This window comes from Anser brachyrhynchus (genome assembly GCF_964034855.1).
Source record: "Anser brachyrhynchus genome assembly, chromosome: 1".
In the NCBI taxonomy this organism is placed as follows: Eukaryota; Metazoa; Chordata; class Aves; order Anseriformes; family Anatidae; genus Anser; species Anser brachyrhynchus.
Window position 1 is genome coordinate 117623912 of NC_137694.1, and position 17049 is coordinate 117640960.

The 17049-nt window shown below is 41.9% G+C and overlaps 1 protein-coding gene across 1 annotated transcript in view; it reads left to right on the plus strand.

The window, feature by feature from the left end:
* Nucleotides 1-17049, plus strand: part of BACE2 (beta-secretase 2) — a 53536-nt gene that overhangs the window by 4533 nt on the left and 31954 nt on the right. The window contains exon 2 of the mRNA XM_080552001.1: nt 16948-17036. Within this exon, the coding sequence (XP_080408127.1) occupies nt 16948-17036 (89 nt within the window). The remainder of the gene's footprint in view (nt 1-16947; nt 17037-17049) is intronic.

A 17049-nucleotide genomic window follows, 5' to 3' on the forward strand; every position in this document is an offset into this window, starting at 1 on the left:
ATGGACTCTTAAAATTTATAGCCTGATATTTTGAAGGTGATGAACATGCACATTAGCAAGTTCTGAATATGCAGCCATTCTTTCTTAATTGTTAATAGCTCTTATTTCATGAGAGTTGTAAGGAATGAACAGTGTGAGGAAAAAATCAGCTACTTTTGTAATTTTATCACTTCACTGGTCTTACTATAATAGGTGGTAAGGGCCTGATTTCTGGAGCTGTGTCATTACCTGAGAAGCTGAGCTCCATTGTCTTAATTTTGTTGAAAAGAATTTACCCTCTTTTTAGATACAAGGAGAAATTTTGAAAATGTTATCCTCCTGGGTTCAAATGCCAGAAGGCAAGCTCCAACTCAAATCTGTGTATTTTTTTTGTCCTTTTTTTTGTTTTGTTTTGTTTTTAATAGTTACATGGGCCTTTTGTGTTTATTTTTGAGCTTTTTATAGAAGCTGAAAAAAGGAAAGCTTGAGGAGCAAAGACAAGTACTGGGGCATATTGGACTATTTTGAGGTGGCAGCCTCAAAATCCCTTCAGATCCCTCTAATGGAAGTACTATGGAAATGTAGTTGGGTAGGGTTTGTTGCTGCTGTTGGATAAGTACTATGGATAAATTGGGTAGGTTTTTCTTTTGTTGTTGTTTTTTGGGGTTTTGGTTTTTTTTGATTGCTGTTGGATCCCAGCAAAATAAAAGGACAAGGACCTGAAAGTTATAGGAGACAGGACTAATACTGTGGTGTAATGTGGTGAGGCATAATATATTTTTGGCCAAAGACAAAGTAAACAAACATACCAGGTTTAGGTTGACAAAAGTGTCCCTGCCTTTACAGATCAACATTCTGGCACCCCCTTCGTACAAAACCAGTCCTTGCAAATGGCCTGCATGGAAGCAGTGGAACCTGTACTATAAAAAAAGTCCAAACCATGAGTATAGCACGGTTAGTGTTTTGTAGCAAGGCTTTGCCTGTGTGTGTTTTTGAGAGGGTTGTAATGGACTGCGATGTCTATGTGCAGTGACACTGGAGGGAGGAGGCTCATCACGGCCGTTCCTCAGGACGTGCTCCTCTCCCAGCACAAGTAGGTTCGATTAGAGCTCCACTAGTTTCTCCCAGGACTGCTTCTTTTAAGGCACTCACTTACCTTCAGAGCAACGCTGGAAGCTCTTATCCGTGGTCACTGGTCACAGCAACCATGCCAGTGGTTCCTGGTGGGTCGTGGCAGAAGGTCTGTTGTGAAGATCAGGGAAGAGGCAGGAGGTGGCAGGTTCATGCTTTTACTGCTCCATGGATTTCATCCCCTGCTAAGGCAAAAACATCAGTTAAATTGGAAAGGGAAAACTAGCCAGTGGGCAAATAACAATGTTGCCTACTATGCAGGAGTGAATCAGCTGGGATTTAGAGTAGGAGTGAGATGAAAACAAGGCAGTGAAGAAAAGAAAGCCCACGTGGAATTCCCATATGTTTGGGATTATCAAGGAATGTATTTATTTATTTATTTATTTTTAAGCTCTGACCAGAGGCCAGTGAGCTCTAGGGACAGTCTTTGGCAAGACCTGTTTAAAAATTACTACATTTTGTAGTGGTCTTTCTTTTTGTGAAGTGCACTTGTGACTTTGAGCCTGTGCAGACACATTAACTGTTACATTTTGTCTCCACATTTTTTATCTTTGAAATTTTCTCACTTATTGTAGGTGAAGTGAGTGACCTGAAATTTTATCTGGTCATTGTCAAGTGCAACTACCTTTGAAAAATGAAGCTGAGACAGTTACATAGCCCTGTACATGTGCATCTCCAGTGTGAATCAAATGTACCACTCTCCCATTTCTTACTTACGATAAAATATAGATTTAATCATAATTTATGTAAATAAGTAAAGGAACTTGTTGCTCCTGTTTCTGACCAGATTAGGATTTGAAATCGTCTTCAAAGTAAATGAGGTAGCATTCAGCTGCCCCAGAAAAAGGAAATGCTTTTTCCTGCCATTGATGGGATTGTCATGCATCTTGCTGCTTTTCAGTCTCATTTTGCTATGTAAATCTGAGCTTCTGAAGCAAATGGTGTACCCGTTCTACAGATACTAGGCTGCTGTTAAAATAAAAAAGTTTCACATTTCAATTTGTATCTGTTGGCTCAGTGCCCTTCAAAGCACTTAAATAGCCCAGGACTGGAATAGATTTTATTTGCAGTATTTTGCACATGAGTTCCCTTAGTTTTAAAATATCATGTTAGCTGACTATCTGTCTTCTTTTCTCTGCATATGTCTACATCACAGTCAAAAAAAATTGGCCAGCTGGACCTCTCACTACTACTGCTTTACAGGGCTGCGGCAGGGGAAAGATGTTCTGGATCTTGGTTACTATTTTGTAAGAGTCCTTCTCGACTAGATAAAGTCTGTGGGGTACAGTGGAGAGGAAATCAGAGGAAAATAAATGAGCTGGAAAAATCTTATACAAGTAAAAATTAGAATTCATGGGATATGATTAATGTGTCATAATTAAAAGGCTCTTTTGAAGAGAATCTGTGAAGACAGTAATTGCACTCTGCAATCCTTGTTCCACTCACCACTGCTTACTAATAATTTTAAATTGTGAAAAGTAAATTATTTGTGGATTTTTGTCATCTTCGCTCAGCTTGCGTGTACTAAAATTAGTTGATTTTATTTAGCTTTATGGTTGGTTTATTTTTGTACTTACTAGCAAAAAACTGCTGTTAAGCTAGGCTGCATGTGTTTAGGGAAAATGTTTGTCCAGTTTTAATTTAAAAGAGGAAAGGTATTAATGCTACAGGAATACTCGGGAAGCTCCTATTTAAAGACATGAATCAATTCCTAGGGATCTCAAAGTGCTTGGTAGCATGGCTTTTTCCCATTATTTTTTCTGTTTGTTTGTTTTAGGAAAAAAGACAACTGGGGAGCTAAGAGTAACCTTTGCACTCGAGGGCCAGACCATAAGCCTTCTCTCATTTAAAGGCCAGCTCCTGCCATTTGACAGGGAAAAAGCAATCGGACCATTTTGGCAGCTCTCCCTCGGGTGATTCCTTCTGATATTTGTCTGTGGATCTGCTGATGCGAGCGGCCTGGAGGCCGGCACCTCGGGGCCTGCTGCACCAGTGAGGCCTGCGCACGGCCTCACAGCGGGGCCAGGTGAGGGGATTTTCTCCCCGGCCCAGGCTCTTCCAGTTTCTCACTTCACTGCCATAGGAGTCTGCAGGCCGGAGAAGATCGGCCATCTGAGGCTTTTATAGTACTGGAAGGGTTACCTACAAAGCTGTTATATGGAAAGGTGGGTCCTGCTCCCCACCCCCCCCCACCCCCCAACATTTTAAATAGTATTAGGGAAGACAGTGTAAGTTTCAACTGCAGATCTGTTTTTTCCAAATTACAACTTTGACTGCAAAATCTTGAGACAAGTTTTTTTTTTTTTCCTTTTACTGTTTTCTACATAATTAGAAACATAACTTCAAAAATTCCACTGTAATCAACCAACTAATACAGAAACTTTGACTGTCAGTGTTTGCAGCATAAGAAATTGATAGTTGAAACGTCTTTTCAAGACAGAGCATGCTGTACCGGTTTGGAAGGGCTTCAGGGAAGTGTTATCATGCTGCCTAAACATGATACGGAAAACCCTGTGCTTTCCTCCACTGTGCTGGCTGGTAGGCGTCTGCCACAGGTGAGAGGGAAGTGAGGCCTGTCAGAAACTGATTCATCAATCCTGCTGATATTTTCCCGTGAATAAAGAGATTTTTATTTATTATTTCGTTCGTTTTTCTTCTCTGTGACTCTCAGGTTGCAAATAAGAGACAGAGGAGTCCAAAGGTGGTCACACTTTCAAGAAGTCTGAGACATGCTGTAGCAAGAAAACATCTGATGCAGTCACACTGCTTCAGTTTATCTGTCACAGAATAATCTTCTCATTTCTTCGCGGATGCAAAGTCCTTCAGGGAATAGCACTATCATTTCACACAATCCGATATGCCAGATTTTTGCATTTGGACTGGTGAGATAAATAATGTATGAAAAAAAATCTTAAAAGTTCTCAGCAGCTGTAGTCATGAATGCTGGCGCATGTTACATGTTCCAGCTAAAGTTAAGTTTCGTTGGCTTTCTGCTTATTGTTTGGTTTAGAGTTGTCTCGGCAAGTGCCCAAATACCAGTGATATTATCTGCACATTTTTATTAACGTTTGGAAACTTTCTTAATGGCGGGTGTGCCCTGCAGCATTTGCCATTGCCAATAGCCAGACTTTTAGAACTCCACTGGCCTGAGCTTCAGCATGGGCAGCAGTGTGACTGCATGCTGCAAGACTTTAGGAAAGCCCTTCCAGGTAGTATGTGAAGTGTAAGAACCTTGGGCTGCTGTAGATCCTGAGAAACCATCATCAGACAGTGTTTTTTAGATCCTGGCTGAAGCAGAGGGTAGTTTACTTCTACATACAGACTGATATTTGGAGGAAAGAGTAGCAGGAACCTCTCCTCTACATGAAGCAGCCTCTGTAAACCCAAGAGAATAAAAAAGTCTTTTAACTTCCTGCCCTACAAACTCAACCTGTTATCTGAAAATAAAGCTGTGTTCCTGCACGCTTCTGTGTTCTCCTGTGTAATAAAGATTTTTATAGTGGAACTTAGTTAACAGTTGTAATGATGTATGAGCCACAGGCGAAGCTAGTTCATTTCCCAGAGCTGCTGCCTCCACAGTATTAGCCAGGGTAAAGAGAGTAAAGTGTGCATGTTTGAGAAAGAGAGAGAAAAATAAATGAGTCCAAGAGCATGGGGAGTAGCATGGTGTTTTGTTTTGTTTTTGCAATAAGAAATCATATCTTATTTCACGTGAAAATCAAATCTGCCTTTTAAATTGCCCTGCCAATTTTTAAGTAAAAATGTTAGGATAAATGTGAATAAAAAAAGATTGTACCTATTTTTAATAAATCAAACACACTATTGTGACACAGCATAGCAGCTTGTTTGTTTGTTTGTTTCCCAATCAAATAGCTATTCCTGGTGTTATGGATCTGAAAGCTGCTTTCTCTGTGTGCCTTTGAATTCCAATGTATGATTCCAAGAAATGCCAATGATGGCAATCAAATTCTACTCTTTAGTAATACCCTAAATAGGTCAGGTGGAATGGGGAGCAGAAGCCTTCTGTCTGTTGCATTCCCTGTATTAATTACAAGGGAAGTTAAAACACTGGAGTTGCATCACCTTGTTTGTGCTCGGAGACCTGGGGCTGCCTGTACATTCCCATGGCTGCTCAAGACAGCACGGAGCAGCGGGCAGCTGTTTGACCCAACACCTTTCCCCAGAGATGTGGCACAGCTTTTCTAGCAGTGAATGCAATCTGAATAGCCAAATTACAATCGTGCTTGACATAGCTGGACCTGGTCTTTTTTCTGATCTCTTCCCTCCCTTTCTCCTCCTTCCTGCAGCAGCTGATCCAGTCGTGTCCCTTACTATCCACATGGCAGCTACCCAGTAGGTGTGCAAAAGTATGTGATGGTGGCTGTTTTGGGGCAGAAGGGGAGGAATGGAGGTTGGAGCTGCTCTGGCACATGGGGATGAGATAGTTCAAGGGAGGCTGAAGATGTATAAATGCAGGGACCAGTCTCTTCTGCTCCCTAGGTGGAAACACCCCTATACTGCCATGTAAAATACTATAGAAGCTATCCTATGTTAATCAAAATATAACAGTGCTGCAACTCCTGTCCTGAAGAACAAGTTGTGGCATTTTTATAGCAGAGGTCATGACTTGAAATATGAGGAGCTGCATAGTTGGTTTTCCAAGGAAGGTGCTGATGTATTTACCTCCCTGTGTCCAACAATCCTGGCTAATCCAGGAATGCCAATGTGTGACCGTGGGCTAGTCTGTGGTTTTCTGGCCTCCAGGAGGGAGAGGCTGCTCTCGCAGCCACAAACTCCACTTCAGCAGTGAGGTGGGCATTCTTATGTAGTCATTTCCATTGATTTTCATGTTTTAGGAAGGTTTGTTTCACCATTGGGGTGTATAGATGGAGAAAATCCAATAAAAATTATGCTTATCTACTTTGGTTTCGTTACGATGTTTTGAGAGTATGGATGGAAAATACCGTATAAACATTCAATGTCTTGTTTTAAGAAGAGCACTGAAAAATACAAGCGAGATCTTCCTGAAGCCAGTCATTACGTGCAACTGGAAGGATGTTACAATGAGCGGCAGCCCTACAGTGTGGGTACGGCACCTGGATGAGGACAGCCTGCCTGGGGAGAGCAGCTCAGCTTGATGTGTCAGGATTGTCCTTCCTTCACCTTTCCTTCTTGTAGCTCTCCAGGCTTTGAAAAACCTTCACTAACAAACACCCGTCTCCACAACTAACATCTTGACAGGGAGGAAAAAACCTGAACACAGTCGTGTAGCTGCTGGAGTGAGCTGACAGGGGGAGGAGAGGGAAAAGGGCCTGGCATTTGAGATCAGGCCAAGCATGCAGCATTCTTAAAACACTGATTTTTTTTCACTGCTATCCTGCAAATGTCTTTTTCTCCTTACCTGTCTCCAAAATGTAGCCTTTTTCAAAGTTCATCTTTGCCTTCAAAAACTCCTTAAATATTGTGGGAGCAGCTTTGGCGCTTAGTTTCACATCGCTGGTGCGCTATGAAAGGCAGGGCTTTATTTAAATTTGAGATTGAAATTCAGATCTTTGGTGGGAGGGAGACCTTTAAATGGATGAGGGAGTACAGGACCGAGACTGAGGCTCTCCTGAGAGGCTTCTGCCAGCACTGCCCACCGCTGAAATGTAAGGGTACCATGGTGTATTTGACAAAAGGGAGATTTAAAAAAAATACAGCAGCACTTGTGAGGATAGAGATACCTCCTAACCTCTCACTCACTGTAGTGTTAAGAAGGGATTTCATAAGCTTTGTTGAAGCTTGAAATGTGGCCTTTGATTAGTTATATCATTTCCAACTGGCACAGTAAACAAGGGTAGTGACTCACGGTGTAGAAGCTTGTACAGCATGAGGAAGGTCATAAAATTAGTGGGGTCAAGCCTTCTTCAGTTTATTTGGTGTAGTGTGGTTCTGCGTAAATGCACAGAACTCTTTCAATCTTACAGACACTGCAGCTGGAGGGGTGTTTTTTTATTTTTTTATTTTTTTTTAACACAGGGTAGGACTTCTGAAGCTAGGTAGAAAAAAAGGACTAAAAATGCAAGGTGTTTTTCACACAGCAGTTTCTCTGATTCTAATGAACAATAGAGGTAAAGAAAAGGGTGAACTGACAAAATAAATTGGAAGCTAATTTTGGAGAGCAAAAGCCTCAGAAAATTGAAATTCTAAACTGTATGCAGCTTCTAACTATAATAATTCACTGCATATAATACATTAATGTAGGCTTACTGATTTAATTTCCTTTAAAAAAAAAACACAAAGCACAAATCCCTGCTTGGATATCATATTTTGAAAGGTATTATATTGGTATGATGAGTCCCTTTCTCCTGTTTTTTGTTTGTTTGTTTGTTTTTTAAGAAAAAGAATACCTTCTGAAATTGTTTGGCATAGTACTGTATTTTTAGAAGAATTATGCCCTAAGAAATACTGGTAAACAGAACAGACAGAGCAGACACTTAACCTAAGACACTTGAGGTGGATGTGTTGTTTATTTTATTATTTTTTTTTTCCCAGTAAGATGGTTGTAAGTTTTACAGAGAAAGTTTAGCTTCAGGTCAACTGAAACAATTTGACAGTGTTTTCTTTTACTTAAGGAATGAAGTGTGGTTAAGCACGTGGGTACAAGTGCGTAGAGGATTACTGAGGAGGAGCTGGCTGGGGACAGTGAAACCCTTTATGTCTGGCGGGTGTTCCTGTATTGTGAAACACAGCTGTGCGCTCCTTCCCCCATCTCCATCACTCTGCTATTTACTGAGGAGCTATAAACTGCCCTTTTCCCCAAGTCCACCTACAGCACACACAGCTCCATGAACTAGTCATCTGGGTGGCCATTGCTCCAAGGAGCTCAAAATCTTGCCCAGGAGGTCTCCTCTACCTTGGCTGTGTTTGGTGGTTTCAAAGCAAGAACAGGGTTCAGGTTGAGAGGGTGACTGTGAAATCTGTCATGGCATTCACAAGCGTATTTCCAAGAGTCAGGCTGGTGGTAGAGAGAGGCCGCAGGCATTTCTCCTAATGTGTGTTGTTTTAATGTGTGTTGTTTTTTTGTTTGTTTGCTTGCTTGCTTGCTTGCTTGGTTTTTTAGCTGTTGGATTTATAAATTAATAGCTGTCTCTCCAACACCTTGACCACTTTGGTCACTGGGGAAGGAGGAGTGAGCTCTGGATGAGATGCTTTCTAATTCAGATGTTGCACACAGATTAGACGTAGTCCATCTGAGTGGGCACTGAGTTTCCTTGCGAGCCTTGCAGTTAGATGGGAGAGTTGGTCCCAGTGGTGTTCAGCCTGTCTCCCTTGTCTCTCAGTGCTGTACTGTAATTAGTGGAAAATTGATGGATTTCCATCTACTAACAGGTGGAAACTTGCTTTTGGTTTAATCAGGGTTTTGTGTATACTTATGTGTAAATGCCTGATGTTTTCTGCTTTCATTCTTAAATATCAGGGTGTGTTTGTGGGTTTTTTTTAATCTTCCATTTACGTAAGCACATAGTAATCTTTGAATTCACAAACATGCTTACTATAAATATAGAAAAAATATACTTTTTCCTCACTGAAATTTGTGAGCACATTGGTGTCTTACTGCTGTTAGTAAGAGCTAGCTGTCTCTTACTTCACTTTAAAAGTTCATGCATTGCTGGCTAAAATGGGAAAGGCTGGTGAAGAGACAATGAGCTCATGTGTAACCATACGTCTGTCAAAAGATTATCACAGTTTTCCACAACCTTGCAAACTAGTCTGAGCCTACCAATGTCTATTTACAGATTTTTGTAGACTGCTAGATGATTGTTATTAATGAACTTTCTCTAACTAGTCCAGATTTTCCTTAAAACACAATGTCTAGAACAGGGCATGCCTTCAGTTGGGGCATAAATGTTTAAGGTGAGTGAGGGGGTTGCTTCACACACTTAAATTCTTTGTCAGCTATTGGGTGTCCAAGTCAGTGATATGGGAGGGGGACTTATATCCAGGAAAAAAAAAAAAAAAAAAAAAACGAGAAAAATAAGGTTAATCTTTTCTGAAAAGGCAGTAAGACAAAATAGCTACGATTCACACAGCTCTAAGATAAACAAGTAATAGCTCATGTTCAACAGCAAAGCATGTTCATATAGCATGAATAGGATGGATGTGTTGTATGATAAATCTAGACACAGCAAATAAATTTCAGCTTGAAAAATAAGATACCACATGAGACAGCATGTGCAGCTAGAATGTTAATGTTTAGGAAAGTGAAGGAACTGGTGAAAAGGAGAGTGCAGAAATGAAGAATAGATATTTTGCTTTTTTACCAGGATTGATTGGGTGACTTTTTTTTTTTTTTTTGGTCTTTAAACCATAATAGCCTTCCCTTATTGTCAAAATGATAATATATATAAAGCACTTCCTGTAATATTTCTCTTCAAAATGACTATTCATCAGTCCCAGAGTCAGACGCTCATATTTCAACTCACAATTTAGTTTAGCAAGTTTATACTTCATAGCAATCAGTCATCTTTAGCATTTGTGTTTTTAATACAAATCTCATCTACAGAAACACACAGTGCTCTTAAGCAGGGAAAGATTGGCTAATCCTGATAGTACGTTTCATCTTCTGACAAAGAAAGAGATTATTGCTTTTCAGAGAGAAAAAAATAATGGTGTTTTTCCCAGTCCAGCAGTTCAGTTCAGACCATGAAAAGACTGAGGGCAGAAGACTCTCTGTCTTCTGTTAGCCCAATGCGGGTGTGACAGTGCCCAGTGACAGATGAGTGTTTCAGGGGCTTGGTGGAGGAGACTGAAGGTAAGGGTAGTATAAATAGGGTATAAATAGGTATAAATCTAGTGCACCCCTGAAGAGCCTCCATTTACAATTTGTTCTTCAGTTTACTACATAACGTACTTTATATACCACGCTTTCTCGGACAAACATCCTGCAATTGCCAGAGAAGGAATAATCTTTAGTAACTTGCTTGACTTTCTGGTTTGGCCAAGATTTCGAGCTGCAATAGATCACCTTCCCCTGTGTCCTAAGCATGACGTTGCAGTGAAACGCGGGCACCACCTGCTTAGCAAACTGCATTAGAAAATCATTAATCTTTGTTCCATTTTTTTATTTGTACTGCCTCTCATATCTCATCTGAATAGTTAAACCTTTCTTATGAAAACAGGAGGATTTCTGGGGGGGTGGTATCAAAGAATTTGTCTGTTGTCTCCTGTGAAGTGACACCCCCTACCCCTCTCAAGGCACCACATGGAAATTCTCCTCCCGGATCCAGTGTAATGTGGGCTTCCCGCTTCCTCCTCCTCCTCAAAGGTGAAGTGTGTTATGGTCCAAGCTGCAGGGAGTTGCTTGGCTCTGGGTACGGTGTTTTTCCAACAACACCAGTGGCCGGGCTGTCAGTCAGACAGCAGAGTTGTTTTCTGGATTCCTCTGCTCAGCACTGGTGAGACCACACCTGTAGTACTGGGTCCAGTCCTGGGCCCCCCAGTAGCAGAGAGAGAGACAGGCTGGAGAGAGTCCAACAGAGGGTCGCCAAGATGATGAAGGGGCAGGAGCACCTCTCCTGTGAGGAGAGGATGAAAGAGCTGGGGCTGTTCAGCCTGGAGAAGGGAAGGCTCAGGGGGATCTCATCAACGTCCATAAATACCTGAAGGGAGGGTGCAAAGAGGATGGTTTCAGTGGTGCCCAGCACCAGGACCAGAGGCAGTGGGCACAAAGTGGAGCCCAGGAGGCTCCCTCTGAGCCCCAGGCAGCCCTTCTGTGCTGTGCGGGTGAGGAGCCCTGGCACAGGCTGCCCCGAGAGCTGTGGGGTCTCCTCCTTGGGGATCTCCAAAAGCCGCCTGGGCACGGCCCTGGGCAGCCTGCGCTGGGTGGCCCTGCTTGGGCAGGGCTTGGAGCAGGTGGCCTCCAGGGGTCCTTTCCCACCTCACACATCCTGTGATCCTGTGAAGTGCTGCAGAGTAACAAGGACTGGGCTGCTCCAGTCCAGGGACTGCTCTTGAGACTGCTAAAATCAGAGAATCCTGTCCCTGCTCCAGTGTTCAGCAGCAGTGTGCCAGTATTTTGTATGGACTGGCAAACTTACCCCTTTTTTGTTTCAGTCTTGCCTGTGCAGCAAAATATACAGCATCCTACAAGCAGAAGTGTTTTCATCATTGAGGATTTTTCAGTCTACGTGCAGCTTTGCAGGCCCCTACATCTAGACATGCTTCCAAAGGTTCCCCTAACTCATGTTTTAATTAGATTTTATTTCCATATCTTAAAAAGAAGAGATGAAGAATCTGCATTAAACGTTGGTCTTCTGAATTAGTTTACTAGAAAGTAGACTGTAAATGCTAATTCTAGATAATACTGAAAGTAGTGTACAGTAACTCTGCTTAAAAAGGTGCTTTATATTATAACATTATTAATTTGTAGAAACAAATTGCTGAAATAACCTGACTGACAGTCTGTGCCAATAATAACACATAATAACTGTGGGCAAACACTGCATATAGTTGCTAGAGTGTTTTCTGTTTTGCATGATGGTTGTAAGCAATTCTTGCCAGATGGGCTGATAATGTAATTAGGAATCGTTGTGTTAAATGAGGCAATTTTTAAATTGGCAACTAATTTTCCTATCTATTAACCGGCTTAAAAAAGAAGAGCTGTTACCCAAATGATTTCTAGCTGCTAATCCCTAACAAGAAACGTAGCACTTCTTTGCACTTTTTTCGAAAGCACCATCTAGCAAATTATTTCCTGTAGGGTCTAATATGTATGGGACAAAATAATAAAGGGAGTTACGAAATGTTGCAAGTTATGAGGTTTTTAGATGGAGTGGACTTGTGCTAAGCCAGTACATCATGATATGTGGTAGCAGCTCATGAGCCAGTAATGGGATGCTTCCTATTTATAGTCTCTAAATGTGGAAAAAAAACCCACATTTTTACTTTGTGATGGTTCACTGTGTTGCATACTCCATCAAGCAGAGTAGGACTATAAGCCCTATTTTAAGCGTGTGTGTGCGAGAAATCAAGAAAGCACAGCAGGACAAGATTTTGAACGGCATATGAATGTTACTAGCGTAGAACAGTCGCACTTTACTGGGGAAGGGAGAGAGGGGGATAGAAAGGGAGGGCATTGGGTCAAGTTAAAATCCCAGGGAAGGCACGTTCATTTGTAGTTTTCATTGTGATCACTTACGCATCCAGCTTCATTTGACCTGCCGGCTTACATGATGGAAGCTATCAGTTGCCTAACATCAAGATTTTGACTGAGCCCCAGAGTAAACATACAACTGAATGAGATTCATTATTTACGGGTCTAACTCTGCAGGTCTTATTCTGTTCTTTATTCCCCCATGCATCAGCTGAAGCAGGGATGAAGATCCAAATGCATTTTTGCAGTCTGGTTCCTTTTGTTCAGTGATGAATCTTCATTGCTTGACCTAAAAGAATCAGGCCCATTAACTTGAAAAACTATAGTGGATTTTTCCACAGGCCCCTCTTTTAATGGGGATGAAGATTATCACTGTCTCAGTGTGGGTTACCCAGGGAATTACATCAAAACAACAGCGCAACAGGGCTGCATGCAAGCCCCGGGATTCCACACCTGGCAAAGTCTGTGTGTGCTAAGCCACACAGGGAGCTGCTTCAAAGAAACGCATTATGCACTTGCAGCCTGTGGGATTGGTTTTGTATGTTTTTATGAACATTACAAAAAACTTCTGACCTCAGACTAAAACAGGAAAGAGAAACTTCGCCGAGTCTGAGTACGGTGTAGGTCAGAACAGAGGTAAGGTTTGTCCCTGCTAGAGGACAAGGAAGTCACTTTCTGAATACATGGTGCATTTTGCAAACTGCACATTACTGCTCACTGATGCAGTTAAAGTAGGGATAGATAACGCCTAGTGTTGATGACGTTGCATTGACATCACTTGTGGTAAGAGAGAGGGCAGGTACCTGAACCACAGACAGAAGAAGCTTTGTTGAGTGAAAAAAAGCTGATAGATCAACAGAAAAATTTTACTGATATCAAAATACAACAATATTCAGCAGTGGAAAGAATTAAAGACATAGTAGTAAGTTAAATTATTGAAGCAGGAGAGTATACAGTAAGTGCTATTTGATGCTGATGCTAAATCAAATACTGGAAAGCTTGAGGGATCCTTGAAGTATTGACAGTGTATTTGACTACCAGATGAAATGAATCATTACAACTGTTTTATTTTTTCAGTGTCTCCACCAGTTGGAGTAGAAAACAACATATAAGATGCATGGCCCAAGGAGACTTCTGCTTCTCTGTCAACGCATTTCAATGTTCACAACTTTCAGTAAACAGCTTTTGATTTGAGCACAACTTAATGGCATACAGATAGGGTGCCAGATTTCCTCTGTAACTTTGTCATGGCTGAGGTGGTTGTTACCGTCATGGTCACTCTATACCCAGGAATCTTTTTTAACCTCTCATTAATAACCATACTATTTCTGTTCAGGAAATGCATCCAGCAAAATAATCTCCCAGTATGGTATGAGATGCAGGTTTCACATGCTACAGCTGTGGTAAAAGTGACCTTTGGGGGGGGGGAAAGGGCTTTTATATCTGCTGTATAGATCTGAAATTGAACTTGGAAATGACCAAAAAAAAAAAAACACAAACAAAAAAACAAACATGTAGGCTTTCCTTTTGGGCCTCACAGTGTGAAAGGAAAGGAGTCTTTCGACTAGCACATGATCAGTCAGCAGCCTTTGGGCAATTTCTCCTTCATAGTCTCATTCAGATGTGCCTCTCTGATCTTGGCTTTTGCCAAACCTGACTTTTCTGACAAAACACGTTGATCGCTAAATAATCAGCTCTAAGTGACAGGACACGATTCTTTGGAGGTGGCTGTCATAAATCCAGTGGACCTGCTTTGCCAGTGAGGAGAGCAATGGTTCATGGTCTCTGGTGCTTTGCCAGGAGGCTGTTGAAGAGGATGCTACCACCACTGCTGGCTCTCCCTCAATATCAGTAACTTCCTGCTACAGAAAGGTGAAGGTACAGAGAAGTATGACCCCTCTCCAGCTCAACGCGTTGAGGTGGCGTTGAGCGGGTGGTGAAGTGCGGCGGCTGGGGAACGAGCGTGCTGCGCGTTCACCTCCATCTCCTGGGGACTGGGCAGGGCTGACCTCTGGAGACGGGGCAGGGCAGGCAGCCCTGAACCACGAGGCCTCCAGCTGCCGCCCCGTGACTTACCAGAGCTGGTCTGGAAGCTGCCCAGCAGCCCAGTTAAACTGGCAGAGAATTGGCACAGAATAAAGTAGGCTCCAGCAGTGACAACATGAAAGTGGATCTTAATGAGACGTGGAGGCACTAAAGAAAATTCAGACCCAAAGGGCGGCAGGCAGAGAAAGAGCGCCCAGTCAGTTATACCCACCCCAAAATGATCTGCTGATCACTGGCGCTATTGTGAGGGCCACAATAAATCTGTGTCTACCCTGGCCGCCTGCATCTCATTATGTGCAAACATGCAGATCGGGAATGTCAGCCTCAATAGCGATCTGTCGTGTGAGCGTGGCCGCGGCCGAGTGGGCTGGGACCTGCGTGGTTAGCTGCCTTTGTGTTTTCCCCTTTTTTTGGAGGGGGGAGATACCAGTTTTCTTTTGGAAATGTTGATTTGCTCCATCCTGTGGGCAGTAAACTTGCCCTTTTCTTCAGCGATTTCTGAATTCTGTGATAGTAACATTTTATTCAAGGTGTGGGGGTAAAATATCTTTTATATATGTCATAGTTAGTGGTTGGGCTTTTTTTTTTATTATTATTATTATTTTATTTCCCCAGTCCTCCTCCATGTACAGTATCATACATACTACTGAAGTTAGGGTAACACCTACATCTATTTATCCAGTTGATGTATAGTGCCCATTACTCAAACATCACAGACTGCCTTGGAAATGCTAATTAATTTAAGCCCTGCAGCACTCCTTGGAGGCAACTTTTGTTGGTCCTGATAGATGCACACATTGTAGCTGCTCTTTGTTATTTATTTTTAATACGATTTCTTTCCAAGAGAGGGAAAAAAAGAGAGGGAAAAAAGAAAAAAAAAAAAGAAAAAAAAAAAGAACAGTTCTTACTTTGTTAGGTGTTTGACAGAATGTTAGATTTTAATCTCGGTGAAACAAAGTAGGAAGCAAACTTTGGATTTTATTGCAAGTCATGTCTCAGAGGTTCTTACTTTCTTTTAAAGCCTCAGCTCCTAGAGCCAGGTGAACTTGGATATGTCCTTTTCTTTTTAAAAGTCTGTCTAGCTTGCCTGTTTGCAAAATAAATTTTAATGTATTGTTTTCACTTAATCTAAAATCTGAGATGCATTGAGGCAAGTAAATAACTTGACTGAAGTTGTGGTTTTGTTTATGTTTAGTCTTAAAATTTTTTCATGATTAGGATTGGGAATACCAATGACAGAGTTCGTGCAGTTCAAAAGAGAGTCCCACAGATTACTAGTTGCTTTTGTGGCTTTTTTTGTTTGTTTTTTTGTTGTTTTTTTAGAGGTCCTCAGTCCCATATTATATTTACTAGGTAAAATAGGGGCAACCTTCTTCCTCCCCCTCCATGAGCAAACCAAAAATGTTTTTAAACATCAGCTCACACTTTTTTTTTTGCCTGTGCTCAGTCTATATCTATTAAAAAGAATTCAGCGTATCTTCTCCAAGTGCTTTATCCTCCTTTGTCTTTACACTCCTTTCTGAACTCGATTCTCTTTCTCCATTTCCTTTGTCAACTTAAGCTCATTTCCCCCATCTTTCTCTCTTACAATCCAGCAAATTGAAAAGGGCAATCACCCTTTTCTAGTATCTGCTCCTCCCATCTCTTTTCAAGTAGCTGTCTGATAAGACAGATTACTATGTTTTTTGCAACTGTAGGTAAGGAACCTGATCTGATTTGCAGTACAGCCACATGGGTACTAGTACTTGTGCCAAGAAGCCATGGGAAACATCCAGCCAAGAGCAGGAAAAAAGCGTGACCACCACTTTTGGTAGTGACTGACTTAAATTATCATTTAATGACACTCCCAAGCTGTAGTTTCAACGTCGCTGAAAGAGGTGATCCTGCATCTCAGCTCATTCCCATGCTGTGACCTGCTTCGTGCTAGCACAAGCGTTCATACAACTGTGGTGAACCTGACTGGTCACCTGAGCCAAATGGGGAAAGGGAAGGACCCATTTTTTTCTGTGTGGTTTTGTTAGGCAATTTTTGGCCTCAGTCATCCTCCCAATTAATTGAACAAGTGGTCCCCCTCTTAGGCTGCCTTCCAATCAGTGCTTTTCACTGTGTCTATAAGTCTGCCATCTTCCTGTTCCCAGGCAGTGAAGACTGTGGTAGGTTGCCACCGCTCAGAAGGAGTTGCACCTTCTCCCAGTGCTTTCTAAGCTTCATGTTTCTGCTTCGTGTTTCTGCTTCTTTCTGCTCAGACTGGCACTCAGCCCTCTACCTAGAAACCTCATCAGCCCTAAGGCAAGCAGTGCTTTAAAGAGGGCAAAAACCAGCATGTGTCCCTGACAAGGCAGGTTGCTGATACACAAGGACTGGGCCAAAAAGGAATTTGAGATGGTCACGAATTCATCTGCTGAATAAATACGGGTTTGGCGGATATTCCCCTTCCGTGACCATGGCTATTTTAAAGCATTTCATTATAATCAGCTGGGGCTAGAGGGGCCACAGCAGCATGTCTTTCCCAAAAGTGACATTTTGCATTTATTTTTCAGGACAACTGTCATCTTCATTTTTAAACTAAAGGTAGCTTAGACAAAAAAACTTTAATGATTTTTTTTGTTTGTTTAGTTGAATATGAAAAACACCTCTCCTTTCTTCTGTTTCGGCAGTTAAATATTCTGGTTGACACTGGAAGCAGTAATTTTGCTGTAGCAGGTGTGCCTGATCCTGATGTCACCTCCTACTTCAATACAGAGCTGTAAGTACCTGTT